The sequence below is a fragment of the Lycium barbarum genome, chromosome 2 (genome assembly GCF_019175385.1).
Source record: "Lycium barbarum isolate Lr01 chromosome 2, ASM1917538v2, whole genome shotgun sequence".
Classification (NCBI taxonomy): Eukaryota; Viridiplantae; Streptophyta; class Magnoliopsida; order Solanales; family Solanaceae; genus Lycium; species Lycium barbarum.
In genome coordinates this window covers 143773243-143794001 of record NC_083338.1, presented here as the reverse complement: position 1 = coordinate 143794001, position 20759 = coordinate 143773243, and the positions used below count along the sequence as shown (strand labels likewise).

The 20759-nt window shown below is 37.0% G+C and overlaps 3 protein-coding genes and 1 pseudogene across 3 annotated transcripts; 2 read left to right on the top strand and 2 right to left on the bottom strand.

Annotated features, from left to right (window-relative positions):
• The first annotated feature begins 2210 nt into the window (after positions 1 to 2210).
• LOC132627765 (LIM domain-containing protein WLIM1-like) lies at positions 2211 to 4395 on the top strand. The gene is made up of 5 exons (XM_060343341.1): positions 2211 to 2512; positions 3205 to 3301; positions 3375 to 3418; positions 3502 to 3591; positions 3917 to 4395. Exons 1-5 carry the CDS (start codon positions 2378 to 2380, stop codon positions 4130 to 4132), a joined length of 582 nt encoding a protein of 193 aa, XP_060199324.1. The 5' UTR covers positions 2211 to 2377; the 3' UTR covers positions 4133 to 4395.
• Positions 4396 to 5311: 916 nt separating this feature from the next.
• Positions 5312 to 8316, bottom strand: LOC132627764 (F-box protein At3g12350). The gene is made up of 2 exons (XM_060343340.1): positions 7215 to 8316; positions 5312 to 5965 (listed from the first exon to the last, which is right to left on the bottom strand). The coding sequence occupies exons 1-2, from the start codon at positions 8088 to 8090 to the stop codon at positions 5492 to 5494; spliced, it is 1350 nt and encodes a 449-aa protein (XP_060199323.1). The 5' UTR covers positions 8091 to 8316; the 3' UTR covers positions 5312 to 5491.
• A 976-nt stretch (positions 8317 to 9292) lies between these two features.
• Positions 9293 to 12588, bottom strand: LOC132629078 (exocyst complex component EXO70I-like; annotated as a pseudogene).
• Positions 12589 to 16703: 4115 nt separating this feature from the next.
• Positions 16704 to 17621, top strand: LOC132629077 (LIM domain-containing protein WLIM1-like). Its single transcript, XM_060344815.1, has 2 exons — positions 16704 to 16817; positions 17143 to 17621. Exons 1-2 carry the CDS (start codon positions 16704 to 16706, stop codon positions 17356 to 17358), a joined length of 330 nt encoding a protein of 109 aa, XP_060200798.1. The 3' UTR covers positions 17359 to 17621.
• Positions 17622 to 20759: the final 3138 nt, after the last annotated feature.

Here is a 20759-nt window from a genome sequence, read left to right as displayed (position 1 = left end):
AAAAGTGGTTTATTCAATATATTATACTCTATACCAAGTACAATTCTCTTATTATTAAGGTCCCTATTTGAGTCTTCTAGTAGTTACTTCGTACTTATTATTACTACTCTATATATTTGTTTTACACGTTGTTTTACATTTATTAGCATGTCAATTTACACTAACAGTAAAAGTTGACATCGTGCCAATTTCCATGTCTGTCATTAGATAAATCTACTACACTGAGGGGTCGTTTGTTACACGATATTAGTTGAGATATCCCAGTACTAATTGTGAGACTAATTTTATATCATGTTTAGAAGGTATATAAATTTATGCCTTGTATCAAATAAAATATAAAGTGCATCCCAAACTTAAAGATGAGATATCTCATCTTATCCTATTAATCCTGAATTATTTTACCCCATCTAAAAAAATTAGTCTCAAGAAATAAAATAAATAATCCCAAAATTATAATCTTGAGATAATTTTATCTTCCTACCAAACTATCTTCTAAAGGATAAACTCCTCTTTTACCAAAGTACTTTAGGTTCTAAGTAACAATGGCTATTAAATTATTGTATTTCTAAAAAGTTGACATCGTGCCAATTCCCATGTCTGTCATTAGATAAATCCACTACATTGAAAGGATAAACTCCTTTTTTACTTTAGGTTCTAAGGAAGTAAGGAACAATGGTTATTAAATTATTGTATTTCTAAGGGACCTCGACTTCTCAACACTTAATTTGGAATTATGTCTTCCTCCATTACTATTAAGAATGTGACACTGGGGATTAGACCGGTAAAATTTCAGGAAAATGTATTGAAATGCTCAAAAATCAAAATTGACATTTATGAATAACATTTCACTTATGGAAACCCAGCTGCATGATTCAATCACTGACGTTGTTATCTGTTTGGCCTGATAACATTCACATACTAGTGCGACAGTTAAGAGTAGTAATAAAGAGGTTATGTTTTGTATACTAATAATATAAATAATTTTTACATTATGATTAAATTGACCAATAGTAATAGGTAGCTCTCCATATCAAATTTCGATATGATCACCTGGAAAATAAAGCAGTATAGTAAAATGGTTTTATATTACCCGTATATACATGACTTATTTTTTAATATTCTTATCTCAAAAAATCAGTAGGTTATCAGTTATTATACTGGTGAAATTTCGAACTCTCATAGATAGATGTCAATAAATATTTTACAGCTATTAATTCTTTTCTACTCTCCTATTGATAGAAGAAAAGAGTGCTGGCATTGACAGATCAATAATATGATTATGCCATGTTCCTCCCTTCGAATGGGTTTTTTTCCCTGTGTTGGGGTGGGGTTAAGTTCCTCTGGTATTTGAAATTGAATTTGAAAATCATGTCTAGCACAACTAGATCTGTACATAAGATGGTCCAGCACAACTTTTAGGTTGTTGATAAGAATATGGTCCACCAAATAATTGTAAATAATTTTTTTTTTTAATCAGAGGACTTAGTAATCTAGCAGTGGATAATTGCTTTGACAGCAAATAGATATTTCATGAGAGTGATATGATGATGATTCATGTGGTGCTGCCAATATCAGTAGGGCAAAGAAAAGGTCTTATTCTACCAAACTGGGCTCCAACCAGCATGTGAACTTTGATGCCTATGCAAGGAACAATCACTTCTTTCATTCCTTTATTTTCACTGATTTTTTCATCCTTCACCAATTATATTGTTTACTAATGAAGGTTTTTACCAAGCAGAATTTGATTTATAAAAAAAAAAAAAGCGACTTCCATATTAATTTTCTGCTATTTGATATGTTAAGAAGAAAATATTTTCCCAATAGCACTTACCTAAGCAAACATTTATGAGGTGTAGGGTTGGGGTGGTGGGATGGGAGAAGACAATCAGCATGGAATACCACTTATCGAACTTGTTTCTCTACACCCATAAGGAAAATTATTTTTTTGATTTTTAAGTAACTTGTTTTCCGACGTACCAACACGCTGCGTCTAAATCATAGGACAAAGCTACTGCAGATAATTTTCTTTTAACCTCAGCTTACTGTAGTTTCAACCAAAAAATACAGGAGTATATCTTTACAGATAAGAAGATTTGAAACTGATAAAATTATTGAAGAAAAATTAAAAAGAAAAAGTCTGCAGAGTTGTTAGGTGCTGTACACTGGGGACAAGATAAAATGTCCATTTCTCTAATTACTTAAATTGCTGTTCTCAGCCTCATCATCATATTTTCTCTGCCTTCTCATCCTTATCTTACAGCCATTCTTTCTATCTTTTTCTCGAAAACCAAGTGCTCTCTGCTGCAGAAAAAACAAGAAAGGAAGGGGAAGAAACTTAAAGACCATTTTTTGTTTTCTCTATAACTTGATCACAGCTATGGCATTTGCAGGAACAACCCAAAAGTGCATGGCTTGTGACAAAACTGTCTATCTGGTTGACAAATTAACTGCAGATAACAGAATCTATCACAAAGCTTGTTTCAGATGCCATCACTGCAAGGGCACCCTCAAGGTTTCTTCCTAACACTTTTTTCTTTTCATGTAATTCTACTTATAACTTCTATTCTACCTACCATGGCAATCTCATAAAGATTTACTGTCTGGCATGAGATTTTTTGTTCAGCTTAAAAGTACTTCTCTTCTTTTCCTCCCATTCCATCCATACACAGGTTCTGCAAGGTCTAACTCCAATATTAATTTTCAATTTTGATTGCAATCATCAGGTTATGCATAAATTATATACTTCTTCCTTCCCCAATTTATGTGACATCTTTCGGATTTCGAGAGTGAAACGATTTTTTTTTTCGACCGTGATTTTTTAATATGCCTTTTAGATATTTTGAGTTGTTACTTGTTCTGCCTTGCAGTACTTCTTGTGTAGTTTCCGAATATATAATTTTCATTTTAAAAAAAAATTAAAGATTATTCACGGTCAAAATTAAGAATCCAAATTGTGCAACATGAATTGGGACGGAGGGACTATGATACAACCATGTAACACACTGTAAAATGGTCTCTGGATAAGGTTTATGTGACTTGTTCAGAGTCAAAAGAAGTAGATTTGAGTTTTATATTCAATATTATTAGCTTATATGTCATATTCACTATTTAGATGCTACAAATGTCATCAGTTTATATTGGACGTCCAATTCAAGGCATTGGACTTAACTATTACACTAATCTTCAACTATATTCAATTGGCAGCTTGGCAACTACAATTCCTTTGAAGGAGTTCTTTACTGTAGACCACACTTTGATCAGCTCTTCAAACAGACTGGCAGTTTGGATAAAAGCTTTGAAGGTAGAGGATAACATGGATAATTCCAAATAACTTTTGCAAAACAGAAACTTATTGACAATTCAAAATATTACAGGGACACCAAAAATTGTGAAGCCACAGAAACCTATTGACAGTGAGGTAATGGAGAATGAATCATCAAGCTTTGCTGACACATAATATTAGGTTATACTTACTAAATGCAAGTTGAATCTTTGAAACAGAAACCACAGGTAGCTAAAGTGACAAGCATGTTTGGTGGAACAAGGGAGAAATGTTTTGGCTGCAAGAAAACTGTCTATCCAACAGAAAAGGTAACACCACCATTTAGTAATCTTTTGCCAAAGTTTGGGGGCCGTTTGGTTGCTGGTTAGAGTGTAGGATTTAGTTATTCATGTATAGCATAAAATAATATATAGATTCTCTCATAACTTACATATGTATTAGTTATGCGGAATTGTAAGCTGGTAACCAACAACGTACTTGGAATGCTGAATTTTATATGTAGCAACTAAATGCTACCAAATATGGTATTAGTTATACTAGTTTTAATAGCTGAATAATTCACTCCCTAACCAGCAACCCAACGAGTGCAATACATGCTACGTTAAAACCCGAATGTGTGTTCATACTTTATAGGTACAAGTTAATGGTACACCATACCACAAGAGCTGCTTCAAATGTAGCCATGGAGGTTGTACAATCAGCCCTTCCAACTATATCGCTCATGAAGGGCGCCTCTACTGTAAACATCACCATATTCAACTTATCAAGGAGAAAGGCAACTTAAGCAAGCTTGAGGGTGACCATGAGACGATTCCCGCGATAACAACAGAAGTTACTGCAGAATCATAAAGAGCCAACCCAGTTGATCGTTGATTAGCTTTCCGCTATCATGTCTTACATGTCTGCTTTATTCAAGAATCTGAAGCCTTCTTCAGCTTGCATTAATGCACTTCCTTTCCTCAGCCTATGCTTTTTCTCATCTGCTTCCATTAAATTGATGCTGAACTATAATCTACTTCTGTGTGAAGATTTTTGACCTTTGTTTCTTGTGCTTCACTTGTATTGTGTGGATGTTAAATGAGATTGAATATAACACAGCTTTGCCTATCCAACGCCATGCAGATCTTCGCAACATACTCTTTCTACCCTCAAACTAGATATGGAATTCTTTGTATCTCACATGATCCAAATGATGGAAGATGATTCTTCTCCAGTTCTATTGCCCTGATACAGATCCTTTTGAGTAAATCTAGGTATTAAGTTTCTCATTACAAGGTCAAGAAGAGATACCGCAACAGCACAGACCCTAACAATTTAACCCAAGGCGAAAGAAACTTTCTAACTGAACCATTTCTTCATTGCCAGTTTCTCAAGGCTAGAGCAGTCTAGCTGCTAGTAAAACAGGACAACTAGTTAGTAACTGAGAAATAAACTGAAGAATTTCAAAAATTTCAACAACCGTACCAAGTTGCTCGCCACATGGATAGTACTCTGGAAAGTTGACATGGGAGTAGCAAATTTTGTAAAAAGGCGGCAAAATTTGGCACAAGATACAAATCTTCTGTTACTTCTTTCCACACTCTTTCCACATAAGGCAAGATATAGAAACAAACATACAAGTACTTGTGAAGAATCAGAAACTTCTCAGTATACCCCAAAAAAAAAAATGTGTGAAAGCAACAGTGATCAGCAGGATGTTTGGAAGTTCACACAATTCACCAGCCATTCAATTCAGAAAGTCCTTAGAGATCTATGAATATTTTGGTGAGAGTCGTGAAACAGAAACTGCCAGTAGCTAACCACAAATTACAATCAGCATTTGTGGGAGACGGAACAAAGATATAAAATGCTACAAGGGCTACATGCACAATGAAAACTTTAAAATGCTGATTAATGAGTGAGTATATCAAAGTTCAACATGATAGATAATGACGTAATCGGCTAATCATCTTTACACCCTGCCATGCCAAAATGAAACTGAACGAATCCAAAAGGGAAAGAACAAAGAGTAGGAAAAGAGTTGAATCCAGTCACAGAAAAGGAAGCTTGAAAATACCTAGGTTACATTGAAAACAACATTTTACTGTCACAAATGACACAACAGAACAAGAATCTTGCTAGCGAAAAGAAACCTACGAATATGTACAAGAATATAAATAGGAAATTTCCTGCTGCATTTCTATCTGTCTATTAATGTACACAGCAAGATCAATCACTAGAAAAATCTGCTGTCTCCAATATCTGACCATTTTGAGCAATACACCTCAAGTCTATAATGTAATCGTCTCGCAGAAACCCAAACCCAAAGGTCCCATCTTCATACTGCCAAATCCTTCCCTCCGCCTGCCTAGGATTTACAGTGTCTCCTGCCAAATCAGGAATAACCAAGTCGTAGCTTGAGTTCATGCAAAGCATGCTCAAGACTGCTCTCTTATCAGAACTAGGCAAAATCTCACATGGGTCATCAGCTTCAGCAAGGGGCTGAATATGCACGCGACTCTCATATATGTTTTCTTCTTCTGAAGATAAAGGCGACTTAATGAATATGGTATTCGAAGTCCAAAATACTGGGGCATATGCAGAGGTAGGTTTACATAACTCCGCAACTTTTCTGCAAGCAATGCCACCAATATCATCATATGAGACGAGGAAGAACTCCAACGTCATGTCATCACAAAATCCCTGCAGAGAAAAGTCAAACCAAAATATCATATAACGAGGCTTTTCGTAAATGAGCATATGCCCTCGACATTACCATTCAGCAAAAAGGAAGTACGCTGATGTACAAACTGGCAAACTAAATAGTCCTGAGATTCATGCAGTTCATCGTAAGTTACCCATGAGGATGATGGGATGATGTAATAAATACGCCATATATAAGCTATACGGCCCAATAAACAAGTTTGATTAAGACTCGTAGAAAATGACTGCCGAAGGAATCTTAAAAGATCTGGAGAAAAATTAATATAGTGAAGCTAATCCTTGAATGGAAGAATTAGAAAAACCTATATCTTTAAGGGTAAGGACAAAAAGGGATACAGCAGAAACACCTGCAGCAGCAAAATTCCTGTGTAGAGACAGTAGAACGCTTAAACCTTCAAGCATATCCATCATTTAATTCAAAAGTACAGGTCCAGATATATGCCTTGGTTGAGCAATTATTACTTAAATCACTTGGGATTTCAGACGCAGAAGTTACCCTTAAGGTTCAGTACGATGTACTTGGATCCCTTGTGGTAACAGGGTATTGTCCCGAAATCAGAAAATGTAATAAGGATTCTGGTAAACCAAGTTAGAAATAGTCCTTCTGACGTTGTCAATGGTTAGTGGCTTCATAACGTTATAGAGCTAGTGCTAGTTTGCCAAAGCTTAGGGGGTTTGAATCACAGTTACCCTAACTGGTTTGCGACTAGGCTTTCAAATGTTAATACTTGATGTGCTTTTAGTTTTAACGCCATACAACCTTGCTCTTACACTTCACTGGAGACTAATACTTTGCATCAATTTGACACTCACAATACACACATGAATCTTACCAGGTTTACAATCACATGCGATTTCACCTTGTAAAAAAATCAAGGCTCTACCTAGTCATCTCTACAACAACATACCCAGTGTAATCCCACAAGTGGGGTCAGGGGAGGGTGGTATATACGCAAACCTTACACCTACCTTGTGAAGGTAGAGAGGCTACCTAGTTGTCTCTATGTAGTTTTATTCTTTACTTACTATTACTTAAAATTACTTAGGTCAGAATTTGGTAACACTATAGAGTTTGATGCTTTACTTATACACATGCAAATCCTCAAGAACGAACCAAAGGCCAAACCTTACTTTCATGAAAATACAGAACTGCTAATGAATATCAAGTTCTATCTAACAGAATACTTCCACGGCCAAGAACACAAAAACTAATTTGCAAATTATATACCTTCCACAAGCCCTGCAAAGGCCTAGCCGGCGTAGGCGAACTATTCACTATTTTCACATAATCTTCGCACTCCCACTTCCTTCTTCCTAGTCTTTCCTTCTCCCTCCTTCTTTGCCTCCTCGCTGACCCATTCCCACCACGACTCGTCTTGTTCGCAAAATACTGATAAATCTCAGACATCAACCTATCCGGTAAACTCCCCGGGGACCCACATAGATCCTCATACTCCTCTTCCCTCACATTCCCTGAGCTTGAAACTTTACAAGAATACCCAAATGCACTCCCATTTTCCTCCACAACGATATGACTTCCCCCATTAAAATTCACATTCACTGGAATCAACAATTCCCTCACAGCAGAACCCAAATCATCTAAATTCATCGCGTTTTCGGTCAACTCAACTTTCCCATCAGGATCAAGATAGTTCACAATTTCACCCTTAGATGTAATCCCCATCCATAAAAAAGGCAACTTTATCACTTCATAACTACCATTTCTTGATGGTTTTACCCTAGAACCAGCTAAATAAAATGGACCCCATTCAAAAAAGATTAACGGTGAATCACATTCAGCACCACTTCTTCTCCAAAAACCAATTAAATTCTCATATATCAAAAGGGTATTGTAAAGAATTTTATATGAAATCTTACCATTACCCCATTTGTTAATTTGGGTTTTGGATCCGAATTTGCGTTGACACATGGAAAACCAGAGTTTCGGGTCATCACGACAAAGAGAAACGAAGCGTTTTGAAGTGCAAGCGAACTTGGAGATATCTGATAGAGTGAGAAATGACAGGATGTTGAGCTGAACATCTTCAGGGAAATCAGTGAATGATAAGGAGGAAATGTTGTCAATTTCATCTGTGTTTGCCATTTTTGTGAGAATTGGGGTTTGAAGGAAAGATTTGGATTTTTTTTGTTTTTTAAGGCAATGGTTTTGGTTGAGAGAAGATTTATTTGAGGATAAAATAGTCGGAGGAGATTTTGATGATGGAATGATTCTATTTGTGAAATGGGATTATTCTATCTTCTGATCTTTGATTTTGCTGGGGAACTTTGAAGGGTAACTTGCACGGAAAAAAATAAGTAAACAAAAATATACTCTGTGGAGTAGTAAATTCATTTTTAGGATTTAACAGTATTTTGTTTTGCAGGTTACCAACTACATTAAATTTTCAATTTTAAATAATTTAATAATAACTAAAAAGATTATATGAGATAAACCCCATTTTTTTTTGGCATCCACGACAAAATGTCCAGAATATGCATCTTTTTTTGGCATGGAGGCACGTGTGCTCAAAAAAACAATACTTGAAAACGCCATACATAGAAGCCGTTTGGGCATGGTTTGAAACGAAATCATAGTTTAAAATCATGTTTGGACATGTAATTTGGATATCTTAAGTTGTATTTTCTCTTATAGACATAAAAACCCATAAGTTGTAAAACTATCAGAACATTTACAATTCTTGTACAATCTTAACAAATGAGCAAGTCATAGTTCATAACAAAATTAATATGCTACTAGAAGACCTTTCTAAAAAATACAATATCAATTGATCAAAATTTAGTTCAATAAAAATGAAAATTTAACATGAATAGTAATGTAACTCCTCTTTAATATAATTCTCCCACGTGATAGACATAACTTAAGGTTGGTGGAAGCTAATGAGATTGGTAAACAGCTGGTGGGAGTAATTGTTAAAAATATTTACCAACTTATAGATTTTTTTTTATAAAATATAAACTTATGGGTCAAGTTTTATATTTAAATTTTTTGAAATCAGGATTTGAAATCCCAAATCATGATTTGGGGTTTCAAATCATGGTTTGAAACCACGAGATGAAATGTATGTCAAAACGCTAATTTCACCTCATGGTTTCAAACCGCATGTCCAAACGCCTACCTAATATAATAGTAATGAAAAAGAATGAATTTACGGGTTCACCTTCAAGTTGCCTTATATTGCACACAACTTTTTGGTGGTAATCTTAACAACAGCTTAACGCAAAAGATGCAATCACATTTCTTCTAACAAATAGTTGTCCTTCAAGTCACATTACTTGAAAAACTTATCAGTTATCAATGACGCTCGACTTGGACCTCCTAAAGTCTTTGCTCCTGTGAGATTGTTCGCCTGATAATGATTTACTACCATCCGAAGGATCTCTCATATGTCGCAGCCTGAAAGATGATTTTACAGAACTCTTATGATCAGCAACCTCAAACATCTGATTCAGTGAATCTTCTATGTACTCGGGTGAAGGATAGGACTTGACATGTAAAGAAAACGCGAAATTGTTCAAGAATTCGGTATATACAGGCACGACAAGTTTCACAGTGGCCTCTCTCATTTGCTCTCTTAAGTCTACATCAGGGATATGATAAAAGCTTTTATGCCTTTGAGTAATGTCATCAAATCCTTTAGTAAACGCCTCCATTTTCCCTCGTACCATAGCAGTAATTCCGTCTTTGTCAACTCTCTTAATTTCTTCTCTATCCAGCAGCCTCACTAGAGGACCCCATGCTTGTTTTTGATACGAATAAGCTGATTCTTCAGCCACAATTTTGTATGCCTTCTTCATATACTGATCTCCCATGAGCTTCCCGAGTTCTGTATTTCTAGTCCTCATGTAAATGTACCAATAAGTATTCATGACAAACACGTGAGGCAATACTTTATCTTTATACCTCAATCTTTTAGATTCAACATTCCTCCGTATGGCGTCCATGATGTTGGACATTGCACCTTTGAGCAAGTTTTCATCCGTTTCGGGTGTTGAAAGTATTCCAGCTTTCCATATTTGTTCAGTCCTGAGGACTCTGATCATTGTTGCGCTATAGGCAGCCGTTAGCAGGTATTTGAGATAGTTAATGGCATGACGAACAAGTTTTGGAACTGAACCATCTTGAGGGGGAAGAACATCTTGATTAGCCTCAATTTGAAGGCCAAGCTCGAAAAACACTTTGGTAGAGGAATGTACTAGAAGTTTCTCAAGTTCTCTATATCGCGAACAGACACCAGCAGCAGCTTCATCAGCGAAAATCTCTGAGAATTCGTGTTTCAACTTTTCCAGCGATTCGAACATGTCTAAGAGCTTGAAGAGCTTTTGGGGTTCTTTCTTGCTTCGTGCAACTCCTTCGCCAAATCGAAAGAAGACAGCCATTATCTTGACGAAACACTCAGGCCATATTACTCCATCCATTATTGTGCCTAAAACTTGGCAGCAGAGTTTCTTTTCTGATACAAATACATTCTTGATAGCAAGTTTAAAGTGTTGGATCCAAAGGGATATCGTTGTCTCCAGGCTCTCCCATTCAATCTCGTCGATTTCTTCGGGGCTGTATGTTTTTAGGTACTCTGGATTCAGTCTCATCAATGCTTTGGCTGCTCTTTTATATCATACCTGTGGGATGAAGCAGAATACCATAATCATTATTAGTATCCAACAACAACAACATACCCTGTTTGATCCCACAAGTGGGGTCGCACAGACCTTACCCCTATTTTTGTGGGATAGAGAGGCTATTTCTGATAGACCTCGGCTCATAATTAGTATCCGTATACATTAAATCTTAAGCCATTGAGAAAACTGGAAAACTGTTGGAATGAAATTATAATAACTATCATCAGATAGTTTTGTTGAGTCATTCTTGATGAAACAATCTCTGAGAATGTAGACAGTCCCTATTGTAATTAATTAGATCAGGAAATATTCCTATTTATTTCACTTTCTCAGTTCATGCTTATCGAAAGAGCATAAGTAGATAGAAAAAGTGATCAATGATAAATCAAGCTAATATCTACTGAATAAGACATAAGTTACTAGAGCTTGTTAAGTATGATTTCAAGGCCCATCTTTAGTCCAATAGCTACCGAAAGGAATCGAGTCATATATATAGGGTTGAAGACCTAGTTAAGTAAGAAAAATGTGTGTTCTCTGTAACAGATTAACCCTTTAGATGAGACGATCACATTATATAACATAGAGACATCAACGATCAATGGTTCTGTGAGATAGCAAAAGGCTAAAACTACTACAACAACAACAACATACCCAGTGTAATCCCACAAGTGGGGTCTGGGGAGGGTAAGATGTACGCAGACCTTACCTCTACCTTTATGGGGATAGAGAGACTGTTTCCGATTGACCCACGGCTCAAACAGCAGAAGGCTAAATATGCTGCTAGAAAATAAAAAAAGATTTTTTTTACCTTCTCAAAGATATCAATACATATGTCAAGATAGTCATTTGCAGCCAAAGTCTCAGAGATTCTTGTAAGCACTTCAACCTCTAATTCACTTCCCAAATCAGTAGGCACCATATCTGCAGCCAGATCATCTTGATTATCATCACAATCACATTTTACCTCCATAAAACTCCTATGCCTCATTTTATTCAACAAACTCTCATATTCATCTTGCAAATTCAACAAAGCGTCATCAAGCAGTCCATCAAATCTCATAGCATCAACTTCAGTTTCACAAAGAGCTTTAAGTGTAATCAAAGTCTCTCTCAACCGATGCGTCCTGAATTGATCAGTAGCTTTAGTCCTGCTTAAAAACTCCACCACTTCTTGCAACTTTTGAATAGCTGGTTCACACTCTTTGCTTATTGAATTGCCTCATTCAAATTGTCCACTGTGTCCACATACTTGATCAGTTTTTCGAGCCTTTTATTCGATGATTTCTCGTTAGCTAATTTAGAAGCAAGTTCAAGAAGCCTACGCTGGAGGGATTCAGAGAGTTTGAAACTTGCAAGAAGTGAAAGAGCTGGAGAAATTGCTCTGTTGATCCTTGTATCAAGGGCCTTGTTGGCAATAGAAAGAGATTATAATGGAGCTATTCTTCTTGAAGTTACTGATAGATTTTCTTGCATACCATCAAATTTCTCTTCTATTTCTGCTAAACTTGTTTCGACGTTGTATGAGAGTTGAAGAAGGTTCTTGAGATCAGAACAAGCTTGTTTAAGTTTGAAAAGGATTTGATCATCTTCTTTTAGCTCATCCATTGACTTTGTGATGATTCTTGATTTGTGGGGTGTAATTAATTTATTCAAATTACTTGGGCAGCTTTGAAATGGAACATTGAAGGTATCAAAATGGTTGCAAAAAGAGGAAGAAGACAGGAGAGAAATAACCGAGGACCCAGTCTCGATGAGAACGAAAGAACAAATGGCAATGAGCAGGAAGATACATATGACAAAAGCGACACAATTCGGACATTCCTAATTGAATTTGCCGTCTGATCATATTCTATATGTCTTTGCTTGTCGGAAGTGAACCTTTGGTGACTTCCTTTTTCTTTTTAATAATAATGGTGTCTAAAACCAGTTTGCATACACTTCATGATTTTACCAATACTTGTCAACACCCACTAGCAAGAGACCTGGTTAACTATACAATCAGCTCAATTAATCTTTTTTTATTTTGTTTATAAATTCTGGTGGATCACCAGCATTTTCTGATGGATGGCTTGCCATAAATCCTCTCCCAAGGAGTTTAGTATAAACTATGTCGTAATTTTGAAACAAGTTATTTATAATTCCTACCGGATCAGCAGAGGTGATTATTTACAGGAAATGACGTGGTATCCCCAAAAATGCCCGGGTCTTGAATTTTTGTCTCCACTTAACAAAATCATTAAAAAATAACTTTAACTTGAAAAATTTGTTGGGAAGAACTTTTGTTGCTCATTAGGCATATATGTTCTAGCTTTTGTCTATAGGTAAAAGTTGTGGTTAATTGGGCAGGTTCACTGTCTTGGAATATCTGAACTTCTGCCTTATAGGCAAAAGCCGAAACTTATGCCTGATAGATAACAAAAGCTTTGCCTCTGTTGTTCATCAGGCATAAGTTCTAACTTTTGCATATAACACAAAACTTATGGTCAATTGAGCCTCACTGTCTTGAAATATTATGAATTTCTTCAACAACAACAAGCCCAGTATAATCCCGCCTTGTTGGGTCTGGGGAGGGTAGAGTGTACGCAGACCTAACCCCCACCTTGAAAGGTAGGGCGGCTGTTTCCGAAAAACCCTCGGCTCAAGAGAGGAAAACAAGACAAAAGGTCAGATAGGATCAAGCATATCGAAAACAATATGAAAACAAGGAATAACAAAAGCGAGAAAGTCACGGTAGAACAGTCCGGAGAGAAAGGAGCATTAATTACTATAGATAAATAAGATAGCCAAAGTACAACGACCCAACAAATATAAGCAGCAAACAAATGCAGAAATCAAATGGCAATAAACAAATGAGCAAAACTACAACTACTATGGTGAAAGGATAAGCCACCTAGCCTTTTATCCTAATCTGAGTCCTCCACAACCTTTAAGGTCATGTCTTCGGTGAGCTGAAACTGTGCCATATCCTGTCTAAACACCTCTCCCCCATACATCTTCGGCCTCCATTTGCCTCTCCTGAAACCGTCCATAGCCAACCTCTCACACCTCCGCACTGGGGCATCTGTGTCTCTCCTCTTCACATGCCCAAACCATCTCAGCCTCGCTTCCCGCATCTTGTCCTCCACCGATGTCACTCCCACCTTGTCTCGGATATCTTTATTCTTAATTCTATCCCTCCTAGTGTGCCCACACATCCACCGCAGCATTCACATTTCCGCGACTTTCATCTTCTGAACGTGTAATTTCTTGACTGGCCAACACTCCGCGTCATACAATAAAGTCGGTCTAACCACCACTTTGTAGAACTTGCCTTTAAGTTTTGGTGGCACTTTCTTATCAAACAGCACTCCGTAGGCGAGCCTCCATTTCATCTACCCTGCACCAATACGATGTGAAACATCGTCATCGATATCCCCATCTCACTGTATAATAGATCCAAGATACTTGAAACTTCCTTTCTTTTGAATGGCCTGGTACTAAAACTAATTTATGTCCACAAACAATAGCTTTGCAGCAAATTTCTAATTTTAGGGGCCAAAAAATCAAGAGCACTCGTTATGGAGACCATCTGTGAACGGATCATTTGCACGATCTTCCTTCAAGGGAAATGGTCCTCAATTTTTGCCCCTCAAATTGGTGGTGTTTAATGTTTTCCCTTCGCAGAAAATTCCTTGGTTTCGGGTTCGAACACCGCTCAGTCAATTTTTTTTTTTTAAAAAATCGCAAGTTAGAGTTTTTATTCGCATGCAAAACTCTGCCTTACAATTTATTTTTTTACTGAGCTGGGGTCCGGATTCAGAACCTCGGGTAGTAGGCGAAGGACAAAAAAATTTAAAGACGAGTGCTTTTGACGGATAATCCGCACAAAAATAACTGGATTATTTATGAATTTCATTTTTTTGCACGAATTGCCCTTCGTTTGGGGTGGTCTTTAAATTTTTCCCCTCAAATTTGTGGTCTTTAAATTTTGCCCTTCATATTTGTGGTCTTTAAGTGTTGCCCTTTGCTTGGAAAGGTGAGCGAATACATGAAGTTATGGGTTCGAAACCCCGCTCAGGCATAAAATTAAAAAATAATTTCGCAAGGCAGGACTGGGGGAGTGTATGCCGGATCCAGCATACTATCTTTAAGAAAAAGCTAAAGTTATACCGGATCCGGTATAACTAAAAGTCGGCCCCATAAGGCAGAATTTTTCCTAAGACATAGCTTAGTTATGCCTCATGGGCAGAATTTTAGTTAAGGCATAACAAAATTATGCCCCATAAGGCAAGAACTATTCTTAAGGCATAGACTTTGTCTTATAAGGCAAAGTTTAAGTTATGCTTTAAGGAAAAGTTCCGCCTTATGGGCATACTTTTAGTTGTCTTTGGGACACATTTTTTAATTAAGGCATAATTAAAAGTTTACCTCGAAAAGTACAAAATATATATATATATATATATATATATATATATATATATATATATATATATATATGCCTCAAGGCAAAGTCTGCCCCCTCCGACAGACTTTTAGTTAAACATAACTAAAAATCTGCCGGAGGGGGCATAACAAAATTTAAACTTTGCCTTATAAGACAAACTTTTAGTTATGCCTTAAGGAAAACTTACGCCTTATAGGGTATACTTTTAGTTATGTTTTATTGGGCACACTTTTAGTTAAGGCATTACTAAAAGTTTACCTTGAAAAGTTAAAAAAAAATACATATATATGCTTCAAGACAAAGTTTGCCCATAAGGCATAAGTATGCCCCCATCGGCATAAGTTTGGTAATTCCTTAACAAATTTATGCCGATGGGGGCATACTTTTAATGGGCAAACTTTTATGCCGGATCCGGCATAAACTTGTGAAGGAATTACCAAAGTTATGTCGGAACCGGCATACTTATGCCAAGTTTGCCCATAAGTCATAAGTATGCCGGGTCCAGCATAACTTTGATAATTCCTTCATAAGTGTATGCCGATGGGAGCATAGCGAAATTTAAACTCTGCCTTGCGAATTTTTTTTAAAATTTTGACTGTGTGGGGGTTCGAACCTGAAACCCATGAGATTTAGCCGAATGGCAAAATTTAAAGATTTTAAATATGAGGGGCAAAATTTAAAGACCACCCTAAAAGAATGGCAATTCTGCGAATTGCCCAATGAATTTTACCTGAATTTTTTGCTTGGCCCAAAACACAGAATAGGCCCAATTGAAGCCCAAAAGCAGCTCAAACCGTTTTATGCCACCAAGTATATCACCTGTCAGAAACTAACTCGCCCATTTCAACAGTTTCCCGCTCATTCGCAGCGCTATTTCACACAATTCTGATTTGGTTCTGCTATGGCGAAAACTCTCTGATCTTCACGGCGAAGTCACCTTCGTCGCAGATTAAGTGCTTTATCAACCTTATGCCACTGCGAATCGTTGATGTTGCTCTTTATTCGCACCGAATATATCTATATTACTCTTAATTGTTTGTACGGCCGTTACCCGTTAGAATTTCAACTTCAACAGTTGGAACTACGTACTTAGGTCGTTTTATGATGATAATTCTAGATTAAATTGAACTAACACAGCGAGCACAGCAAGTATTTTATGTTTCATTGAGAAAAAAAAATGTGACTTGCTTTCATGAGCAGATACTGAGCTAATTGACCACTAATCCTTATACTCTTTTTACTACACTTTTCAAGTATTTTATATAGTTTTAAATATGTTAAAATTATTTTAAGAAATTAATGTCTGAATGTAAACAGAAAACTGACATACTTCCATTCTTATTTATTCTTTTTGAGATAGAAGAAGTATTATAGTTTGAGTAACCTCAACCAGTACGTAGATTTCGATTTCATTTTAAGGAATAATTAAGGGCATATTCTATATTACATATCAAATTTCTCTAATATGTGCCTCAATCAAGAATGAATAAACACTAAAGACTCCATGAGAGTTGTACAGTTTGTTTGCCTCAAGTTATACCCCGTGCCGTCAAGTAGAGAGCTTTATAGACTAGGAATGCAGCTATCTGAGTTTTCTTGATTCAATTAACTCACAGTAGCTAATGAGAAGAGATATTAAATTTTAAGGGATTCACAATGCAAGTTGAATCTTTGAAACAGAAACCACAGGTAGCTAAAGTGACAAGCATGTTCGGTGGAACAAGGGAGAAATGTTTTGGCTGCAAGAAAATTGTCTATCCAACAGAAAAGGTAACACCACCATTTAGTAATCTTTTGCCAAAGTTTGGGTGCCGTTTGGTTGCTGGTTAGAGTGTAGGATTTAGTTATTCATGTATAGCATAAAATAATATATAGATTCCCTCATAACTTATATATGTATTAGTTATGCGGGATTGTAAGCTGGTAACCAACAACGTACTTGGAATGCTGAATTTTATATGTAGCAACTAAATGCTACCAAATATGGTATTAGTTATACTAGTTTTAATAGCTGAATAATTCACTCCCTAACCAGCAACCCAACGAGTGCAATACGTGCTACGTTAAAACTCGATTGTGTGTTCATACTTTATAGGTACAAGTTAATGGTACACCATACCACAAGAGCTGCTTCAAATGTAGCCATGGAGGTTGTACAATCAGCCCTTCCAACTATATCGCACATGAAGGGCGCCTCTACTGTAAACATCACCATATTCAACTTATCAAGGAGAAAGGCAACTTAAGCAAGCTTGAGGGTGACCATGAGACGATTCCCGCGATAACAACAGAAGTTACTGCAGAATCATAAAGAGCCAACCCCAGTTGATCGTTGATTAGCTTTCCGCTATCATGTCTTACATGTCTGCTTTATTCAAGAATCTGAAGCCTTCTTCAGCTTGCATTAATGCACTTCCTTCCGCAGCCTATGCTTTTTCTCATCTGCTTCCATTAAATTGATGCTGAACTATAATCTACTTCTGTGTGAAGATTTTTGACCTTTGTTTCTTGTGCTTCACTTGTATTGTGTGGATGTTAAATGAGATTGAATATAACACAGCTTTGCCTATCCAACGCCATGCAGATCTTCGCAACATACTCTTTCTACCCTCAAACTAGATATGGAATTCTTTGTATCTCACTTGATCCAAATGATGGAAGACGATTCTTCTCCAGTTCTATTGCCCTGATACAGATCCTTTTGAGTAAATCTAGGTATTAAGTTTCTCATTATAAGGTCAAGAAGAGATACCGCAACAGCACAGACCCTAACAATTTAATCCAAGGCGAAAGAAACTTTCTAACTGAACCATTTCTTCATTGCCAGTTTTTCAAGGCTAGAGCAGTCTAGCTGCTAGTAAAACAGGACAACTAGTTAGTAACTGAGAAATAAACTGAAGAATTTCAAAAATTTCAACAACCTTACCAAGTTGCTCGCCACATGGATAGTACTCTGGAAACTTGACATGGGAGTAGCAAATTTTGTAAAAAGGCGGCAAAATTTGGCACAACATACAAATCTTCTGTTACTCTTTCCACATAAGGCAAGATATAGAAACAAACACACAAGTACTTGTGAAGAATCAGAAACTTCTCAGTATACCCAAAAAAAAAAAAAAAAAAGTGTGAAAGCAACAGTGATCAGCAGGATGTTTGGAAGTTCACAAAATTCACCAGCCATTCAATTCAGAAAGTCCTTAGAGATCTATGAATATTTTGGTGAGAGTCGTGAAACAGAAACTGCCAGTAGCTAACCACAAATTACAATCAGCATTTGTGGGAGACGGAACAAAGATATAAAATGCTACAAGGGCTACATGCACAATGGAAACTTTAAAATGCTGATTAATGAGTGAGTATATCAAAGTTCAACATGATAGATAATGACGTAATCAGCAAATCATCTTTACACCCTGCCATGCCAAAATGAAACTGAATGAATCCAAAAGGGAAAGAACAAAGAGTAGGAAAAGAGTTGAATCCAGTCACAGAAAAGGAAGCTTGAAAATACCTAGGTTACATTGAAAACAACATTTTACTGTCACAAATGACACAACAGAACCAGAATCTTGCCAGCGAAAAGAAACCTACGAATATGTACAAGAATATAAATAGGAAATTTCCTGCTGCATTTCTATCTCTGTCTATTAATGTACACAGCAAGATCAATCACTAGAAAAATCTGCTGTCTCCAATATCTGACCATTTTGAGCAATACACCTCAAGTCTATATGTAATTGTCTCGCAGAAACCCAAACCCAAAGGTCCCATCTTCATACTGCCAAATCCTTCCCTCTGCCTGCCTAGGATTTACAGTGTCTCCTGCCAAATCAGGAATAACCAAGTCGTAGCTTGAGTTCATGCAAAGCATGCTCAAGACTGCTCTCTTATCAGAACTAGGCAATATCTCACATGGGTCATCAGCTTCAGCAAGGGGCCGAATATGCATGCGACTCTTATATATGTTTTCTTCTTCTGAAGATAAAGGCGACTTAATGAATATGGTATTCGAAGTCCAAAATATTGGGGCATATGCAGAGAAAGGTTTACATAACTCCGCAACTCTTCTGCAAGCAATGCCACCAATATCATCATATGAGACAAGGAAGAACTCCAAAGTCATGTCATCACAAAATCCCTGCAGAGAAAAGTCAAACCAAAATATCATATAACGAGGCTTTTCGTAAATGAGCATATGCCCTCGACGTTACCATTCAGCAAAAAGGAAGTACGCTGATGTACAAATTGGCAAACTAAATAGTCCTGAGATTCATGCAGTTCATCATAAGTCAACAGAAGTTACCCATGAGGATGATGGGATGATGTAATAAATACGCCATATATAAGCTATACGGCCCAATAAACAAGTTTGATTAAGACTCATGGAAAATGACTGCCGAAGGAATCTTAAAAAATCTGGAGAAAAATTAATACAGTGAAGCTAATCCTTTAATGGAAGAATTAGAAAAACCTATATCTTTAAGGGTAAGGACAAAAAGGGATACAGCAGAAACACCTGCAGCAGGGAAATTCCTGTGTAGAGACAGTAGAACGCTTAAACCTTCAAGCATATCCATCATTTAATTCAAAAGTACAGGTCCAGATATATGCCTTGGTTGAGCAATTATTACTTAAATCACTTGGGATTTCAGACGCAGAAGTTACCCATAAGGTTCAGTGCGATGTACTTGTATCCCTTGTGGTAACAGGGTATTGTCCCGAAATCAGAAAATGTAATAAGGATTCTGGTAAACCAAGTTAGAGATAGTCCTTCTGACGTTGTCAATGGTTAGTGGCTTCATAACGTTATAGAGCTAGTTGTGATGACCTTCCAAGTCATCTTGCCACGTAAGCACATATTTTAGACATGTGGATGCTTACATGGCAAAGATGCTAGCATTTATGGGAAGATTCTAGAGCCATGGAGAGTTTTCTTGGAGAGACTCTAGATTCTTATAAAATATTTAGGAAGACTTTCTTGAAAAGCCTTAGAATATTCTAGGCATGTAGAGAATTCTAGAGAGGGGGCATACTTGTAAATATAGAGGGACTTGTGTAACAATTATTATTTATCCATTAGCCCCTAGGTGAGTAGTATAAATAGAGGGGCATACATTTGTAAAAATCATCAAGAAAAACAATTCAAGTTCTCTCTAATACAAAGCTTCCTTCTAGCAAAATTCTCTTGTCTTTCTTAATTATTATTCCCTTAGTGATCTTAAGTGTAGTAATCTAGGCTGACTTGGCATAGCAAGATCGTGAGCAAGTTGTGCAAGAACGTGAGCGAGTTGTCAAGTGCTGCACGTGCGCTTAGTTGAAGACTAAGGACGTGACAACGTGGTATCAAAGCGAAGGTTACGACTGAGGGAATGGCAAACGACGGAGAAATCAACGCTGCTAAAACCCAAGCCAATGTCATCCAGGATGCAGCTGGCAAGAAGGGCCATAACAAAAAGAGGAATGACGCCAACAAGAGCCAGGAGGTGCCGCCAGAGGTTGTGCCAAATGAAGGGCTTACATCCCAAGAACCATCTACCACTGAGGCGAGCGAGGATGACGTGGAGGTCCTGTCCGAGGACGTCTCACTCGGTAAAGAGTGGGTTATGAAGGTTAACGTGGGGATGGACGCCATCGACATATTTGGCCAACGTTTGGGCAAGGTGGAGGGCACTCTTAGCGTTCTTGAGGGGCATACTCTTGAAGAGATTGAAT

Bases quoted from the DNA above. Each gene is read 5' to 3' on its own strand.
- LOC132627765 (XM_060343341.1), top strand. From the start codon at position 2,378: ATGGCATTTGCAGGAACAACCCAAAAGTGCATGGCTTGTGACAAAACT. The intron at 2,513-3,204 runs GTTTCTTCCTAA...TTCAATTGGCAG, and splicing joins ACTGCAAGGGCACCCTCAAG to CTTGGCAACTACAATTCCTT. The intron at 3,592-3,916 runs GTAACACCACCA...CATACTTTATAG, and splicing joins CTGTCTATCCAACAGAAAAG to GTACAAGTTAATGGTACACC.
- LOC132627764 (XM_060343340.1), bottom strand. From the start codon at position 8,090: ATGGCAAACACAGATGAAATTGACAACATTTCCTCCTTATCATTCACT. The intron at 5,966-7,214 runs GTATATAATTTG...TTTTCTCTGCAG, and splicing joins CTTTGCAGGGCTTGTGGAAG to GGATTTTGTGATGACATGAC.
- LOC132629077 (XM_060344815.1), top strand. From the start codon at position 16,704: ATGCAAGTTGAATCTTTGAAACAGAAACCACAGGTAGCTAAAGTGACA. The intron at 16,818-17,142 runs GTAACACCACCA...CATACTTTATAG, and splicing joins TTGTCTATCCAACAGAAAAG to GTACAAGTTAATGGTACACC.